Raw genomic sequence first — 18487 nt, 5'->3', positions numbered from 1 at the left:
GGTATAATCCAGAGATAAGACATTGGAAGTGTGTTGCTGTTGTTGTAGGTAAAATCTAACTGCTGCTTGTGGTCTATACTAGAGGTTGCAAACTGCCCTGTGGGAATCCAGCTTATCACTTGTTTTTGTAAATACAGCTCTATTGGAATATACACAGATGCCCATTCCTTTACCTATTTATTACCTGTGGTTGCTTTTGGAAGAGTTGAGTAGGTATGACAGATGATATCACTAAAATGTTTACTTTTTCCCTTTAGAAAAAGTTTGTCAGCCTCTAGTATGTATTATGAAGAGGGAAGAAATCACTAAGTCACTAGCTCCATGTCAGGCAGTAATGGCCTTGTTGATTTACTCCAGCAGAGGGGTCATATGTGAAATAAGTTTCCTTGGAGTCACTACCTGATTGAATTTATGAGGATCCATTGCTTATTGTTGTATGTTTTCTATAGGACACATAGTTAAGTTGAATAAGAACATTATAAAAATTGCCCTTACATCCTGTGAAATGAGAGACTGTTTTAGAGATTTTACTTGGCTTTTTTATCATAATCGTTCCTTAGTTCCATGAGTAAGTGAACCAACAAGGAGTCTCCAACAATAACTTTTATGTATATCCCACTGGATTCTGGATGTAAAGATGTATTTTATCACTTGTCCATGATAAAGGACCCACTGAACCCAAACCCCATTTATCACTTGGCTATCAGTAATCTCCTGATGGACTACAGTGGTATCAGAACCCCCTCAGAGCCAGTATTCATTTGTCCCCCAAACGTTGGTTAACTACTTTACAAGAATACACACTAAGCCTGAGATGTGGACACAGGTCCCTATGCTAAAGACTATGGAGACAGCATTATAAAACTTTGGCATTGTAGTTGATGACTGACTCAGATGTTGGGGTTAGGTGAGGGGTGATGAAGAGTTTCTTAAAAAAATTTTTAAAAAGTTTTAATAATCCTTTGTCATCCCTCTTTTGTGGCCCTGTGGATAGCCAGTGCCAAAGATTTTTCTGGGTCAGACCTGATTGCTGCTCTGGCTCTGCTGCTTGTAATAGTACTGCATCATATCTCTGGTTAAGTGCCACTAATGGGCCTCTACCACTCCAGAATACTGTATTCTCATTATAAATTCATTGAATTTCAGTGATTTTTCTCTCCCTCTGCTATCCCTGTCCTGCAGAGTACTACAGAGAAGCTTTTTTTTAAGTCAACATATAATGTATTATTTGTTTCAGGGGTACAGGTCTGTAATTCATCAGTCTTACACGGTACACTGCACTCACCACAGCACATACCCTCCCTGATGTCCATCACCCAGCCACCCCATCCTCCCCACCCCTCTACACTCCAGCCACCCTCAGTTTGTTTCTTGAGATAAAGAATCTGTTAGGCTTTGTCTCCCTCTCGCCAACTTCTATCATTTTGTATTTCCCTCTTACTTACATGTAATTGGAAAAGAGGAATATTTGAATAACTTTCAGATACTTGTGGACATTTCCTTGATACTAAGTCAAAGTGCAATAAACGATTATTTCTTTTTTAATTAAGTTTTTAATTTTTTTATTAACATATAATGTCTTATTAGTCCCAGGGGTACAGGTCTGTGAATCGCCAGGTTTACACATTTCACAGCACTCACCATAGCACATACCTTCCCCAGTGTCCATAACCCCACCACCCTCTTCCTACCCCTCTCCCCACGGCACCTCTTAGTTTGTTTTGTGAGTTTAAGAGTCTCTTATGGTTTGTCTGCCTCCCAATCCCATCTTGTTTCATTTATTCTTTTCCTACTCCCTAAACCCCATACATTGCATCTCCACTTCTTCATATCAGTGAGATCATATGATAGTTGTCTTTCTCCACTTGCCTTATTTCACTAAGCATAATGCCCTCTAGTTCCATCCACGTTGTCGCAAATAGCAAGATTTGATTTCTTTTGATGGCTGCATAGTGTTCCATTGTATATATATACCACCTCTTCCTTATCAATTCATCTGTTGATGGACACCTAGGTTCTTTCCATAGTTTGGCTATTGTAGACATTGCTGCTATAAACATTCAGGTGCATGTGCCCCTTCAGATCACTACATTTATATCTTTAGGGTACATACCCAGTAGTGCAATTGCTGTGTCATAGGGTAACTCTCTTCTCAACTTTTTGAGGAACCCCCATGCTGTTTTCCAGAGTGGTTGCACCAGCTTGCATTCCCACCAACAGTGTAGAAGGGTTCCCCTTTTTCTACATCCTCACCAGCATCTGTCATTTCCTGACTTGTTAATTTTAGCCATTCTGACTGGTGTGAGGTGGTATCTCATTGTGGTTTTGATTTGTATTTCCCTGATGCCAAGTGATGCGGAGCACGTTTTCTTGTGTCTGTTGGCCGTCTGGATGTCTTCTTTGCAGAAATGTCTGTTCATGTCCTCTACCCATTTCTTGATTGGATTATTTGTTCTTTAGGTGTTGAGTTTGAGAAGTTCTTTCTAGATTTGGGATACTAGCCCTTTACCTGATTTATTGTTTGCAAATATCTTCTCCCATTCTGTCAATTGTCCTTTGGTTTTGTTAACTGTTTATTTTGCAGCGCAAAAGCTTTTGATCTTGACGAAGTTCCAATAGTTCATTTTTGTCCTTGATTCCCTTGCCTTTGGTGATGTTCCTAGGAAGAAGTTGCTGCGGCTGAGATCGAAGAGGTTGCTGCCTGTGTTCTCCTCAGGGATTTTGATGGATTCCTTTTTCACATTGAGGTCCATCCATTTTGAGTCTGTTTTCGTGTGTGGTGTAAGAAAATGGTCTGGTTTCATTTTTCTGTATGTGACTGTCCAATTTTCCCAACACCATTTGTTGAAGAGACTGTCTTTTTTCCATTAGACATTCTTTCCTGCACTATCAAAGATGAGTTGACCATAGAGTTGAGGGTCTATTTCTGGGCTCTCTATTCTGTTCCATTGATCTATGTGTCTGTTTTTCTGACAGCCATACTGTCTTGATGATGACAGCTTTGGAATAGAGCTTGAAGTCTGGAATTGTGATGCCACCAACTTTGACTTTCTTTTTCAATATTCCTCTGGCTATTCAAGGTCTTTTTTGGTTCCATATAAATTTTAGGATTATTTGTTCCATTTCTTTGGAAAAAATGGATGGGATTTTGATAGGGGTTGCATTAAATGTGTAGATAGCTTTAGGAAGCATAGACATTTTCACAATATTTGTTCTTCAAATCCACGAACATGGATAATTTTTCCATTTCTTTGTGTCTTCCCCAACTTATTTCATGAGCACTTTATAGTTTTCTGAGTACAGAGTCTTTGTCTCTTTGGTTAGGTTTATTCCTAGGTGTCTTATGGTTTTGGGTGCAATTGTAAATGGGATCGAATCCTTAATTTCTCTTTCATCTGTCTTGTTGTTGGTATAAAGAAATGCAACTGATTTCTGTGCATTGATTTTATATCCTGAGACTTTACTGAATTCCTATACAAGTTCTAGCAGATTTGGAGTGGAGTCTTTTGGGTTTTCCACGTATAGTATCATATCATCTGCAAAGAGTGAGAGTTTGACTTCTTCTGTGCCGATTTGGGTGCCTTTTTTCTTTTTGTTGTCTGATTGCTGAGGCTAGGACTTCTAGTACTATGTTGAATAGCAGTGGTGATAATGGACATCCCTGCCATGTTCCTGACCTTAGCAGAAAGGCTCTCAGTTTTTCTCCATTGAGAATATTTGCGGTGGGTTTTTCATAGATGGCTTTGATAATATTGAGGTATGTACCCTCTATCCCTACACTTTGAAGAGTTTTGATCAGGAAGGGATGCTGCACTTTGTCAAATGCTTTTTCAGCATCTATTGAGAGTATCATATGGTTCTTGTTCTTTCTTTTATTGATGTGTTGTATCACATTGATTGATTTGCGGATGTTGAACCAACCTTGAAGCCCAGGAATAAATCCCAGTTGGTCGTGGTGAATAACCCTTTTAATGTACTGTTGGACCCTATTGGCTAGTATTTTGGTGAGAATTTTCGCATCTGTGTTCATCAAGGATATTGGCCTGCAATTCTCTTTTTTGATGGAGTCTTTGTCTGGTTTTGGGATCAAGGTAATGCTGTCCTCATAAAAGGAGTTTGGAAGTTTTCCTTCCATCTCTATGTTTTAGAATAGTTTCAGGAGAATAGGAATTAATTCTTCTTTAAATGTTTGATAGAATTCCTCTGGGAAGCCATCTGGCCCTGGGCTCTTGTTTGTTGGGAGATTTTTGATGACTGTTTCAATCTCCTTACTGGTTATGGGTCTGTTCAGGTTTTCTGTTTCTTCCTTGTTCAGTTGTGGTAGTTTATTTGTCTCTAGGAAGGCATCCATTTCTTCCAGATTGTCAAATTTGCTGGTGCTTAGTTGCTCATAATATGTTCTTATAATTATTTGTATTTCTTTGGTGTTGGTTGTGATCTCTCCTCTTTCATTCATGATTTTCTTTATTTGGGTCCTTTCTCTTTTCTTTTTGATAAGTCTGGCCTGGGATTTATCAGTCTTATTAATTCTTCAAAAAACCAGATTCTAGTTTTGTTGATTTGTTCTGTTTTCTTGTTGGTGGTGGTTTTTTTGTTTTGTTTTGTTTCTATTTCATTGATTTCTGCTCTGATCTTTATGATTTCTCTTCTCCTGCTTGGTTTAGGCTTTCTTTGTTGTTCTTTCTCCAGCTCCTTTAGGTGTAGGGTTAGGTTGTGTATTTGAGACCTTTATTGTTTCTTGAGAAAGGCTTTTATTTTCCTCTCAGGACTGCCTTCGCTCTGTCCCACAGATTTTGAACCATTGTGTTTTCATTATCATTTGTTTCCATGAATTTTTTTCAGTTCTTCTTGAATTTCCTGGTTGACCCATTCATTCTTTAGAGGGATGCTGTTTAGTCTCCATGTATTTGGGTTCTTTCCAGATTTCCTTCTGTGATTGAGTTCTAGCTTCAGAGCATTGTGGTCTGAAAATATGCAGGGAATGATCCCAATATTTTGGTACCAGTTGAGACCTGATTTGTGTCCCAGGATGTGATCTATTCTGGAGAATGTCTCATGTGCACTAGAGAAGAATGTATATTCTGTTGCTTTGGGATGGAATGTTTTGAATATATCTGTAATGTCCATCTGGTCCAGTATGTCATTTAAGGCCTTTATCTCCTTGTTGATCTTTTGCTTGGATGATCTGTCCATTTCAGTGAGGGGAGTGTTAAAGTCCCCTACTATTACTGTATTATTGTCAATGTCTTTCTTTGATTTTGTTATTAACTGGTTTTTATAGTTGGCTGCTCCCATGTTAGGGGCATAGACATTTAAAATTGTTAGATCTTTTTGTTGGACACACCCTTTGAGTATGATATAGTGTCCTTCCTCATCTCTTATTATAGTCTTTGGCTAAAATCTAATTGATCTGATATAAGGATTGCCACTCTGGCTTTCTTTCGATGTCCATTAGCATGGTAAATTGTTTTCCACCCCCTCACTTTAACTCTGGAGGTGTCTCTGGGTCTAAAATGAGTTTCTTGTAGACAGTATATTGACAGGTTTTTTGGTTTTGTTTTGTTTTGGTTTGGTTTTAATCCGTTCTGATACCCTGTGTCTTTTGATTGGGGCATTTAGCCCATTTACATTAGGGTAACTATTGAGAAATAAGAATTTAGTGTCATTGTATTGCCTATAAGGTGACTATTACTGTATATTGTCTCTGTTCCTTTCTGATAAACTAGTTTTAGGCTCTCTCTTTGCTTAGAGGACCCTTTCAATATTTCTTCTAGAGCTGGTTTGGTGTTTACAAATTCTTTTAGTTTTTATTTGTCCCAGAAGCTTTTTATCTCTCCTTCTATTTTCAGTGATAGCCTAGCTGGATATAGTATTCTTGGCTGCATGTCTTTCTCATTTAGTGCTCTGAATATATCATGCCAGTTCTTTCTGGCCTGCCAGGTCTCTCTGGATAAGTCCGTTACCAGTCTAATATTTTCACCATTGTATGTTACAGACTTCTTGTCCCGGGCTGCTCTGAGGATTTTCTCTTTGTTGCTAAGAGTTGTAAATTTTACTATTAGATGATGGGGTGTGGATCTGTTCTTATGGATTTTGAGGGGGGTTCTCTGCGCCTCCTGGATTTTGATGCTTGTTCCCTTTGCCGTATTAGGGAAATTCTCTCCAGTAATTCTCTCCAATATACCTTCTGCTCCCCTCTCTTTCTTCTTCTGGAATCCCAATTATTCTAACATTGTTTCGTCTTATGGTGTCACTATATCTCAAATTCTCCCCTCGTGGTCCAGTAATTCTTTGTCTCTCTTTTGCTCAGTTTCTTTATTCTCTGACATTTAGTCTTCTATATCATGAATTCTCTTTTCTGCCTCATTTATCCTAGCAGTAAGACATCCATTTTTGATTGCACCTCATTAATAGCTTTTTTGATTTCAACTTGGTTAGATTTTAGTTCTTTTATTTCTCCCGAAAGGGCTTTTATTTCTCCTGACAGGGTCTCTCTAGTATCTTCCACGTCTTTTTTGAGCTCGGCTAACACCTTCAGAATCATCATTCTGAACTCTAGATCTGACATATTACCAATGTCCGTATTGATTAGGTCCCTAGCCTTCGGTACTGCCTCTTGTTCTTTTTTTTGTGGTGAGTTTTTCCACCTTGTCGTTTTATCCAGATAAGAATATATGAAGGAGCGAATTAAATACTAAAAGGTTGGCAAAGACCTCAGGAAAATGTGCTTTACCAAATCAGAAGAGACCCCAAATTATGGGGGGGGGGAACAGGGGGTAAAAAGAAGTTAAGAAAAGGAAATTTAAAAAATATATATATAAAAAAAATATTTATATTAGAGTGGTAAATTGAACAGGGTCACCCACTTAACTTTCAGAGTATTTGGTCTCTTAGAAGAAACTACCTCCCAAAATTTTAAAGAAAGAAAAGCATATATAAAGGTAAACATAGTGCAGGTATGGAATATGACTTATAAAGATGAAAATGTTTTTTAAAATAATTTCTAAAAAAGGAGTTGATAAGTTGGTTGGGAGAATAAGGAAAAAGGAAGTGGAGAGAATTTGCTCAGGCTGGAGACTAGAATAAAGACTTGTGCTAGATTTAGGATATATTTTGATCTATTAGAAGAAGTTGTATCCCAAATTTTTTTAGAAGAAAAAACCCTATGTGTATTCAAAAAATAAAGTTAGATACAATGAAGGATAAAATATGACTATAATAATGATTCATAAAACTTTTTTTTATGAAAAGTATTGTTAAGATAAACTAGTTTACAAAATATTAAAAGAGGAACGAGTAAAAGTTAAAATTTAAAACAATTTTAGCATAAGAAAAAGTAAAATTAAAAAAAATTTACGTTTGCAAAACTTAAGAATCATGGGGAGAAAGCTATGAATTCCATGTTTTGCTCCTCTGGAATTCCATGTTTTTTCTCCTCTGGAATTCCGCTGTTCTTCTTGGTAAGTGAACTTGGTCTTGGCTGGATTTCTTGCTGATCTTCTTGGGGAGGGGCCTGTTGTAGTGATTCTCAAGTGTCTTTGCCAGAGGACAGGAATGAAAATGGCGGCCTTCCAAAATTAGCAAGATAGGAAACAACATGTGTTGGAGAGGATGTGGAGAAAGGAGAACCCTCTTACACTGTTACTGGGAATGCAAGTTGGTGCAGCCACTTGGGAAGACAGTGTGGACATTCCTCAAGAAATTAAAAATAGAGCTTCCCTATGACCCTGCAATTGCACTACTGGGTATTTACCCCAAAGATACAGATGTAGTGAAAAGAAGGGCCATCTGTACCCCAATGTTTATAGCAGCAATGGCCATGGTCGCCAAACTGTGGAAAGAACCAAGATGCCCTTCAATGGACGAATGGATAAGGAAGCTGTGGTCCATGTACACTATGGAGTATTATGCCTCCATCAGACAGGACGAATACCCAACTTTTGTAGCAACATGGATGGGACTGGAAGAGATTATGCTGAGTGAAATAAGTCAAGCTTCATTCCTCACTATGGTCGCCCTGCTTACCTGCCTGAAACCTGGCTTTTTGTTTTTCCTGTAACAACTCACCTATCCTATAATTGTAGGGATAATTCTTCAAAGTATAACTCTTACTTGCCAAAGGTAGACATTAGGCACTGTTGAAGAAAACCTAATACTTAAACCTTGCCTGTACCAATTTGAACCCTTAACACTTTATTGTTAGTATATTGAGTCCATATTTATATTCTGGTTCCTGAGTAACACCTTGGTTTATGTAGCTTGTCAGGTTTCCATCTGCGCTCTAATTTTTACCTTCTGTACTCCTCTAGCCCTAAAGGAAGAACTTTGAAAACAACTCTTTTACCTTATCCTTTCTACTGCCTAAGGGATTAGGTGATTTCCCAATTGAAATCTTGCTGTAAACTAAGAAATCTCAAACTTTGATAGAGGTAATATGTCTCTAACTGCATATTTCATGTTTGGCCATTTAAAACCATCCCTTAGAGGAAAATGGGCAATAAATTTATTTGAACTGCTTGATTTTATTAGTAAAATTGGAAGAATGAATAAAAGAATCACAACAATTCTTTGTATGATTTTCAATTGCTATAATATTAATAGTATGATAATTTTATATATTACGAAATTACATCAGGAATAATTATAAGCAAACAATTTCAGTATCCGCATTGACTAGAAAATGCCTCTTGATTCCAAGGGGCACCTGGGTGGCTCGGTAGGTTGAGTGTCTGGTTCAGCATTGGACTCCTGATTTCAGTTTGGGTCATAATGTCAGGCTCATGGGATGCAGCCCTGCATCGGGCTCTGCCCTCAGCGCGGTCTGCTTATCTTTCTCCCTGTGCTTCTTCCCCCACTTTTTTTTCTCTCTCTTTCAAATAAATTTTATTTATTTGATTCCAAAAACATTAAAGTGTAATTTAAAATTGTGTAAATCTACATTTAAAGCAATCAGTTGACTTAGTCACCAAAATAGTTTAGGAATATTTGCTAACATGGCAGCCTCTTTCCTGTGGTTTAACATATTTATAACTCCTTTGGTGGGATTAATTATCTACTTCATGGGCAAACTTTTTTGATGTAAAAGATTATTAGGTTGCCATTTGCAATGACGTGGATGGAACTAGAGGGTATTATGCTGAGCAAAATAAGTCAATCAGAGAAAGGCAGTTATCATGATCTCTCTGATTTGAGGAATTTAGAGGTAGGGCGGGGGGGTGTTGGGAGTTAGGGAAGGAAAATATGAAATAAGATGGGACTGGGAGGGAGACAAACCATAGGAGACTCTTAATCTTAGAAAACAAACTGAGGGTTGCTGGATGGGTAGGGAGAAGGTGGTTGCATTATGGACATTGGGGAGGGTATGTTCCATGGTGAGTGCTGTGAAATGTGTAAGCCTGATGATTCAAAGACCTGTACCCTGGTGCAAATAATAGATTATATGTTAATAAGAATAATTTTTAAAAAAGATTATTGGATTGAAAGATAAAATTAACTTCTATATCAGAAATTACAATACTTACTAACTTGTGTTTGGGCTTTTTCTCCTTGTGTGTCCTCTTCTCTTACCTCTGGTGTTTTATCCGCAACCCCTTAGGGGGTAGCTAGTTTTGAGGGAGGTGAATATGAATGATCAATATGTAGATATGCTGTGTGAACATTTAAGTTCCCTTTTAGTTTTATGTTACTTGTTTACTAATTAACAAAGTGAACTAAAACCTATTTAAAAAATTAAGAAGGATTTTTCAAAAGTATGTGACCCTCACATATGTTTGTTTTCTTCTTTCTCTGTCATGTGCATTACAGTTCTGGGATTAGCAGAACTGACATTTGAAGCAGAGCTCTTAAGAGGCATATTGACTCGTTATATTGAAAATATTCCCAGTGCAGGTAGAAGCAGGTTACCCTGAATTTATCAAATGTAATCATTATAGGCATTTACCATGTTGGTGTCAGTATATAATCTCTGTTAAACTTTCCCTTTCACTTGCTTCCCTTTCCTTAGTAGGTAAAAAGGGTGGAGGATTACATAGAATTATCTCTAACGGTAATTACTATTCGGTTTACAGTAATTAATTACTATTCGGTTTAAGGAAGGTATATAGCCTTTCTGATGCCAAATAATTTTGATATTTTGTATATTTATGATTATATGTTATTTTTTTTTTTAATTTAATACTGTATGTAATTTTCAAGTCTTGCCATTGAATCTACCAGAGAAGATTCTTCAAGCCTAGTTGCTGAACTTCAAGAAAAGCTTCAGGAAGAAAAAGCAAAGTTTCTAGAACAACTTGAAGAGCAAGAGAAACGAAAGAATGAAGAAATGCAAAATGTTCGAACATCTCTGATTGCTGAACAACAGGTATGTTCCTCAACCCTTGTTTCATTTATTTCAGGTCTAAAGAAGATAAACATAAATTAACAGATATAATTTTTTTGTGTAACTCAGGGCATCTTATATCTTACATGTGATTTTCCTGCATTGACCCTGTCATACTTATTAAATATCCTCATGATAAAAGCATTTTCAATTCAGATTAGGTTTTTTGTAAAATGGAAGTGCTTCTATTACTTTGCACATATTTGAATTTTTCCCCCAAGCTCTCAGATTTTATTACTCTAAATTACATGCCAATCTATACAAATTTCTTATGCTTCTTATAATTTTTATCCATGTGACAGCCTAGTGGTACATAATCGTGGCCTACTGTTGAATTTTGTTGATTCACTTGATTAATAATATTGAGGAATGGTGAGAGGGTAAAGCTTATATGGGAAACAGGCACAGACCACTAAGGACTAGGTGGCGGCCTTCTTCGGGAGCTGTGTTTCACCTCAGGCACTTGGAGAGAAAATAAAGGAAATCCACAGTTGGATTTGTACAACTGGGTTGGGGAGAAAGAGTGGAGAACTGCTAGACATGGGCAGCTATGGGGACAGTGGATGCCTGCTGTGACAGATAGGGTAGGGAGAATAATGACCTGCTTTTTTTAGCCCAAGGAATGTTTTTCTGAAACAGGTAACATATTGCAGTTGATACATACATTTGTTCAATATATGTGGTATTTTCCTTTTCCTGTAGTGGTGTGATTACATTTGGGTCTTTGTAGAATTCAAGAAAAGTATAGAAGTGTAGTTCAAAACCTGTAGGAACTTTCTATTTTAAGCCTTAAGGCTTGGGGAATGAAAGAAGAGCCTGAAAGGGGGAATAAGAAAAAATAACTAGAAAAAGGAAAAATGTGGCGATGGAGGTCAACAAAATTAAGTGTTCAGGGAGGTGGAGTAGCAACCAGTTCAGTTTTAAGGAAGAATTACCAATGAAGAGATCATTAATGATGTCTCTGTTTTAAATATTCCTTTGTATATGTCTTAGATATATTTTATATATACATCTATGTTTAAAATATATCTTCCATTCACTTTCTTTCTCTGTGCTCTTTTGTGAGCTAATATGCAATTTCTGATTTACAAAATTAAATAAGGGACGAATTAATTGGCTGAAATATGCTTTTATAAATATTAGGGATGAATTAACTGACTAAAACACTATTATAAATATTTGTTAATTTTCTATACATATATAATATGTGGAGAAATGGCTTAACAAAAGAAATGGCTTAGCATCATAAATGTTCAAGGCATCTTCATGTATGCTTTCTGGCTAGAAATGGTATTTAACTCAATCTTTAATGAATTAACTAATTTCGATCTAAAAATGCCATACTAAGTCATCTCCCAGTTTTTAGCATTATTGTCATTATGCATTGATCGAAAGATCATAGATTATTAAATTTGGAATTGGAAATGCTGGGCAGATGGGAAGAATCAATTTAGATCATTTACCATTCAGCTATTGCTTTTAAGTTTAAGGAAGATCTTAATGGAGATCTTATAAATGAAATTGTTAACAATTCAGTCATCTTTATAAAAGAAACTGTGGTTAGAATTGCCAGATGGGCTTATGTTATCTGTGTAGGCACTTTGATATATGCGTTTCACAGTAGGAAAGTTTTTATAAAAAATTAAAGGAGTAACAGATCCGGTTATTATTAACTACATGTGCAGTGGCTATTGCAAATGTCCAGAAAGGAGAAGAAGATGGGATAAAGTCATCTCTATAAAATATTACTGTGGTAATCAAGACTTAGCTGTAAGACAAAAGTAAGATTCCAGAAGCAGAAAGATTATTAAAGAAAAAGTAAAGTGGATAACAGCACTTGTTTTCTTTCTTCCCAATTTTAAAATCATCTGCTCATGCTTTTCCTTTGATAATAGATATGTAGATAATAATGAAAAAATAGAATTCATTTTTAAGGAATTAAATTGCAGCATATCTTAATATGGAACCTCAGGACAACCCAGTAACATTGTTTTTACCACAGTCGGACATTCTTATCAAAAATTAACATCATTTGTGAATTGTATTTTATCGTCTCCACATACAAATGCACCATGCAAAAATATTTGCTAGTTTCTTTAGCCCTAGCTGCTGTGTACATGCAGGTAATTTAAGTAGTTGTCATTCTCTTGTTCCAGACCAATTTTAACACTGTTTTAACAAGAGAGAAAATGAAAAAAGAAAACATAATCAATGATCTTAGTGATAAGTTGAAAAGTACAATGCAACAGCAAGAGCGAGATAAAGGTTAGTAATATTTCACAATATATTTTTATTTTTAAAATTAAAAAATCATTTGAAATGTTTTATAATGTTATTTCAACTTGGGGGGGCCTTCAGATTTGATAGAGTCACTATCTGAAGATCGAGCTCGTTTGCTTGAGGAAAAGAAAAAACTTGAAGAAGAAGTCAGTAAGCTGCGTAGTAGCAGTTTTGTTCCTTCAGCATATGTAGCTGCAGCCCCAGAACTTTATGGAGCTTGTGCACCTGAACTCCCAGGTGAAACAGAGAGATCAGCCATGGAAACACAAGATGAAGGAAAAGTTGATTCAGCAATGGAGACAAGCATGATGTCTGTACAGTAAGTACATATGTCTTCAACTGCCTTAAGTAATACATGCTTTTACAGCACTAGTGCACTTGTCTAAGCTGAAAGCACTCAAGATAGGAAATACGTGTAGCACTGCTGGTTGCCCACAGCCCATATATCTGAAAGTTGTACCATTTAAATTCGTTTAAGCTGTAGATTTGAGAAATATTTTAATACTGCTGATTGTGTGTATTTGAATCACTTTGACCTGTTAGACTTTTTATGTGCACCAGACTTTTCATAGGCCTCCAAGATAATGATCATTGCAGTAGTGTCAGACTATTTTTATTTATAGAACTGTTTAAATTTTGAGGCCCATTAACTCGAGGAAAAGGCATTACTATAGTAATAAATATATTTATTTTGATGAGTGTGTATTGGGTGGGAGGAGGCAGAGGAGTTTTTTAAAAAGTAAAAATGCAGCTTTCCATTTGGTTTAAAAAAAAAGGAGTAGAAGCTGGTTAACTTGAGTCTTGGAAAGATATAAGGCTTTAAGACTGTATGTGAAAAATAGAGAAATGAATAATTCAGAAAGGCAAGGCACAAACCTCTAAAGAACCCATGGTAATTAGAAAATGTAAATGACAGAAATAAGTCGAAATATGTGGAAAGTTAACTGACCTAATGACAAAACCTCAGGGCAAAAAAAAAAAAGCATCCAATTCTACATATGAGAAGCACCTAAAGAAAAATGATAAAGGGAAAAATATATAAGCTACCCAAAGCAATAGTTTTTATAAACTTAAGAAAATGTTTTCATATTTAGAGAGGGCAGTTTTACCATAAGCAATTCATTGTTATGTAGATGCTTGAAAATGTAACTTCTATCAATTGTATATGAAAGAAAAATGGATTAAAACTAGAATGAGAGGGGCGCCTGGGTGGCTCAGAGGGTTAAGCTTCTGCCTTCAGCTCAGGTCATGATCTCAGGGTCCTGGGATTGAGCCCCACACTGGGCTCTCTGTTCAGTGGGGAGCCCGCTTCTCCTTCTCTCTGCCTGCCTCTCTGCCTACCTGTGATCTCTGTTGATAAATAAATAAAATCTTAAAAAAAAAAAAAAAACTAGAATGAGAACTTTTCAGATCCATATTAACAATAGAATTTCCTCTCAGGGCACAGTGAAGTAAAAAATAAAACAATACAGAAACAGTCAAGAAAATTCACTATATACCAGATCACAAAGGAAGTCTCAAAGGTCTAAATATTGATACAATTCTAGCCACTAAACATAAGTGATTGAAAATAAGTAACAAACATAGAAGTTTATACATTTCGAAATCTGAATACCTGTATATTCAACATAGGTATTGATAAGAAAATGGAAATTTAGTTATTTAAATCTAAACAAAAGTATCAAAAAACGAGAGATACTAAGAAGGTGGTAACACTGGAAGAATTAAATAATCTCAAGTATCTGTATTAGAAAATGAAATTGGTAAAAGTATATGAGATGTGATAAAATATTAAGCAAAAAGTAGGTACAAGTAAATATGTGGAATGAGTATAACCATAACTGCAGGTATGGTTTTAAAAATTATACAGAATAAGATAAAAGTTAATCTCATTTGTTAATATAAGTGTAAAAAGTCCACAAGACAATTCCAGCATTTTAAATACAATGGAGTATTAAGATGATCATCATGACTCAGTGGAGTATTTCAGGAATGCAATAATTAAAAACTTAGTAAATTATGAATAGAAGTGAACTTTGTTAGTTTGAGAGAGTATACATGAGACATAGCAAATATATTCAATGTTGAAACATTTAGAAGCATTTTCCATAATTTTAGGAAGAATGCCAGAATGCCAGCTGTCACCATCACCATTCTGCAAGACAATAAACAATAAAAATTGGCAAGTAAAGTCTTAACTGTCATGATATCATGATAATATCCTTTTCAAACCACATAGACCTAACAGACTATTAAAAGTAGTAAGACTGCATCAGAGTGTGTGTCTTAAATATTTCAAATTAGAGCAGTTTGCATCTATTTACCAGCAAAAGCTGATGGGAATATATATATGTGTGTGTGTGTGTGTGTGTGTGTGTTTGTGTGTGTATGAGGTCCCAATGAAAATACAAGGAAATTATTTGTTAGTAATGAATTTAACGAAAAATATGCAAAACCCTTGTGGAGAAAGCTGTGGAACTATATGAAAGGTACTAAAAGGCTTGATAGTTGAAGATGATAAAGTAGAGTGTTATAAAGATACTGTTTTTTCATCAGATTTATTCAGTTATTTATACCCATTTAAAATTCCAGCAGGATAAGTAGGTAAAATTTGATGTTGGATGTTAAAATTCATACAGAAAAAATATATGTGCAAAAAAACAGTGATAACTTTCAAAATTATCAGCGAGTAGGAATTTATCCTGCTGGATGTTAAGATGCAGTCTTAAGCTATGTAGATGATAATTCTGTATATTGTTGATAAAGTCACAGGTAAATAGATTACTAGATTTGGTTCTCTTGAGTAAACCCATGGATGTATGGAAATTGATGGCATTTTAAATGAGTTTGGAAGAAGACGTGAGACATTGGAGTAATACCTGGTTGCTTATTGGTGGAGGGTAACCTATATTTTATGTTATATACCAAAAAATACTACAGATGTATTAAAGACTGAAGATTTTTTTTTAACATAGTAGCATTTTTTAAAGTAGACTGCTTTGAATGTGGAGTAGGGAAGCGTAAGGAAAAGACTAGTAAGTGTTACATTAAAATTTCTCTCTTCCTTTTTCTTATACACACACACAGAAATTTTTTAATTTGATGGATATATCTGGTTCCTTGGTTGTGGTGGTGGTATCATGGTGTATGCATATGTTTAGACCCATCAAGATGTGTATATGAAATGTATGTGCAGATTTTTGCATATCAATTATTAGACCTCAGTGAAACTAAGAATAAGAAAATTGAAGCTAGGGATAGTAATGCCAATTTGGTCCTTTTCTAATTGGCTTGTTAAATATGCTGGATTTCTACTTATTTCAACCAACTTTAGGAGTTTCCCTTTAATTTTCTGTTTGTGTTTCTAAAGTTATTTTAAATAACTTTAAATGCTTATTTTAGAAAAATTAAAAATGGTAGTTTAACAGTCATTCTTCAGATTCCTTCTCTAAATAAGCAGTATCAGAACTAGCATTAAACTCCTTAGGAATTAAAATCTTAGAACCCTTCCAAGTCCTATTGAATGAGAAACTCCACATCAAATTCAGTTCTAATACTTATGAAAATATCTCATAACTATAGATTCAGATATTCTCAGCAAAATACTAATAGTCCAAATCCAACAATACATAAAGGGGATTCTTACTGGGTCTCAGGAATGCAATATTGGCCCAATATTTAAAAATTAGTTTATGTAATATACCCTATCAGTATCAATAAAGAGATACTTTATTTAAACACTCAGTAAAGCAGGAACTGAAGAGAACTTCCTTAATTTAATAAAAAGCATCTTACCCACAAGTAAGATCATACTCAGTGATGAAAGAATGAATGCTTTTCCCCTAAAAATTAAGAAAAAGATCCATTCTTCTATAAAGGGCACTCAGGCAAGGAAAAGAAATTATAGTCATCCATTCCATATTGGAAAGGAAAAAATAAAACTATCTTTATTTGTATCTATAACATGTTCTTGTTATTGACAATCCCAAGAATTTCACTAAAAGTCTAAATATTTAATAAGTTTAATAAAAGAAGCTCAAGACATATACACTGAAGGTTATAAAATATTGTTTAACAAAATTGCAGACCTAAAAAATCCCATGTTCATTGATTAGAAGACTTAATCTTGGAGCACCTAGCTGGCTCAGTTGGTAGAGCATACTACTCTTGATCTTGGGGTTGTAAATTCAAACCTTATACCGGGTGTAGAGATTACTTAAAAATGAAATCTTATAAGGGGGGGGGGACTTAATCTTGTTGAGGTAGCAGTACTCTTGTGATATGCAGATTCAGCACAAAATTTGCTGTTGAAGTATGCCTTTTTTCCAGAAGTAGACAGTGGGTCCTAAAATTCATATGGAAATGCAGTGAACTCAAAATAACCAAAACAATATGCAAAGAAGAAGAATGAAGTTGGAAATGTACACATCCTTATTACAAAAATTAATACAAAGCTAGGGCAATCAAGACGGTGGTGGTAGCCTCATCTATATCTGTGTGCTTGTATATGTGAATGTATATGTTTATAAATCATTGAAAGTCCAGAAGTAAGCTCTCATAGTCAGTCGAACCCTTACATTATGGCCACAGCTGCCAAGACAACAATTCAATGGAGAAATAATAGCCTTTTTAAAAAATGGTGCTGGGACAGTTGGATATCCACATGAAAAGAGTGAAACTGGATCTTTTATTTACTTTACAAGACAGATTAACAAAGTGGATCATGGACTTAAATGTAGAAGCTAAAATTATGAGTCTTTGTGACCTTATGTTAGGCAAAGCTTCTTCCTGCAAGAATTAACATTTAGAAGATAGAATTCCTGCCTCAGGTTGCTTAAAATGTAATCTGTGAATTACACATGCAAAAGAATTTAAAACATTAAATTACAATACTACATTACCACAATACCAGACCTACAAAGAGCCATAAGAGATTACTGTGTACAACTATTCCCAACAAATTGGACAATCTAGAAGACATGGATACATTCCTAGAAACATACAACCAAGCAAGACTGAATCATGAAGAAAGAGAAGATCTCAACAGGCTAGTTAATAGTTAAGGAGATTGAATCTGTAATCAAAAACCTCCCAGCAAAGAAAAGCCCAGGACCAGATGGCTTCTCTGGTGAATTCTGTCAAACATTTTTTTGAAGAAGAACTAATACCAAACTTCCTGAAACTCTTATAAAACACGGAAGAGGAAAGAACTCCACTGAACTCATATGAAGCCAGCATTACCCTGATACCAAAACCTGACAAGGGAAGGAAAGAAAAATCCAGAGCAATATTCCTAATGACCAAATGCAGAAATTGTCAGCAAAATGGTACTAAACTGAATTCAGTAGTACATTACAAGGAGCACACGGGGCGCCTGGGTGACTCAGTTAAGTGTCTGCCTTCATCTCAGGTCAGGATCCCAGGGTCCCAGGATCGAGTCCCTCATCGGGCTCCCTGCTCAACTGGGAGTCTGCTTCTCCCTCTGCCCTTCATCCCACTCATGATCTCTCTTACTCGCTTTCTCAAATAAATAAATAAAATAATAAAAAATAAAAGCATCCATTGTGATCAAGTGGGATTTATTCCGGGTATACAAGGGTAGCTCAATATCTGCAAATTAGTATGATATATGCCACATTAACAAAACAAAGGATGACAATCATTTAATCATTGCAGTATATGAAAGAAAAAATGCATTTGACAAAATTTCCAGCGTCCCTTCATGATAAAAACTCTTAACAAAGTTAGGTGTATAGAGTGAATGTACCTCAGCATAATAAAGGCCATATATGAGAAGCCCAGATCATATGAAAAATCCACTTACTAGTG

General features: G+C 35.6%; 1 protein-coding gene across 5 annotated transcripts in view; it reads left to right on the top strand.

Annotated features, from left to right (window-relative positions):
• RB1CC1 (RB1 inducible coiled-coil 1) overlaps positions 1-18487 on the top strand; it is a 100826-nt gene that overhangs the window by 55601 nt on the left and 26738 nt on the right. For 4 of the 5 annotated variants that reach the window (XM_032315527.1, XM_032315524.1, XM_032315526.1 and 1 more), the window contains 3 exons: positions 10195-10360; positions 12535-12643; positions 12737-12977. In XM_032315527.1, coding sequence (XP_032171418.1) covers positions 10195-10360; positions 12535-12643; positions 12737-12977 — 516 coding nt within the window. The remainder of the gene's footprint in view (positions 1-10194; positions 10361-12534; positions 12644-12736; positions 12978-18487) is intronic. The other variant, XM_032315528.1, reaches the window with a different exon arrangement.

This window comes from Mustela erminea, chromosome 16 (genome assembly GCF_009829155.1).
Source record: "Mustela erminea isolate mMusErm1 chromosome 16, mMusErm1.Pri, whole genome shotgun sequence".
NCBI classification, from domain to species: domain Eukaryota; kingdom Metazoa; phylum Chordata; class Mammalia; order Carnivora; family Mustelidae; genus Mustela; species Mustela erminea.
Note: the sequence above shows the minus strand (reverse complement) of the source record. Positions and strands in the feature narration are given on the sequence as shown.